At 51.2% G+C, this 535-nt stretch overlaps 1 protein-coding gene across 1 annotated transcript in view; it reads left to right on the top strand.

Annotated features, from left to right (window-relative positions):
* Window positions 1-535, top strand: part of ADGRL3 (adhesion G protein-coupled receptor L3) — a 372,824-nt gene that overhangs the window by 220,552 nt on the left and 151,737 nt on the right. Inside the window, exon 6 of the mRNA XM_023518203.1 lies at window positions 337-530. Coding sequence (XP_023373971.1) covers window positions 337-530 — 194 coding nt within the window. The remainder of the gene's footprint in view (window positions 1-336; window positions 531-535) is intronic.

The raw sequence follows: 535 nt of genomic DNA, 5'->3' as shown, positions 1-535 counted from the left end.
CTTAAAATTTTAATCCTCTAATTGTCAAAAAGGCTGAGAGCATTTAAGAAGCTTATGGAACAGTTGACGGTGCTTTAATTTTGTTTGCTGGGATTTGAGTTGAGAAGAACCGTTCAGAGGAACCCATGTTTGGCCGTGGTCAGTGGCTGTTTGGTGCTGGAGTGGCGCCCTGATACCTGGGTGCTATTTTTGCCAGGTTTAAAATCCCAATAAAGTCAAAGACTTCTAGAGCTTTAGGGTTCCCTATCAAATGAAAATGGTTTCTGAATAGTAGGCCGTCTTGAGGTCCTACTGTGAATGAGACATGGAGGTGTTTCCTTTTGAATTTTATTCCAGAAATCTCTACCACAGGACCTCTCGGCATGGGCAGCACGGCCACCAGCACCACGCTGAGGACCACGGCCTGGGGACCGGGGAGGAGCACCACCCCGTCAGGGCCGGGAAGAAGGAACCGGAGCACCAGCACCCCGTCCCCTGCCGTGGAGGTGCTCGCAGACATGACCACACCCCCCCCATCTGCATCATCCCAAGTCCC

Source organism: Otolemur garnettii, unplaced genomic scaffold (assembly GCF_000181295.1).
Source record: "Otolemur garnettii isolate 467f Iridium unplaced genomic scaffold, OtoGar3 scaffold00130, whole genome shotgun sequence".
NCBI lineage: Eukaryota > Metazoa > Chordata > Mammalia > Primates > Galagidae > Otolemur > Otolemur garnettii.
Note: the sequence above shows the minus strand (reverse complement) of the source record. Positions and strands in the feature narration are given on the sequence as shown.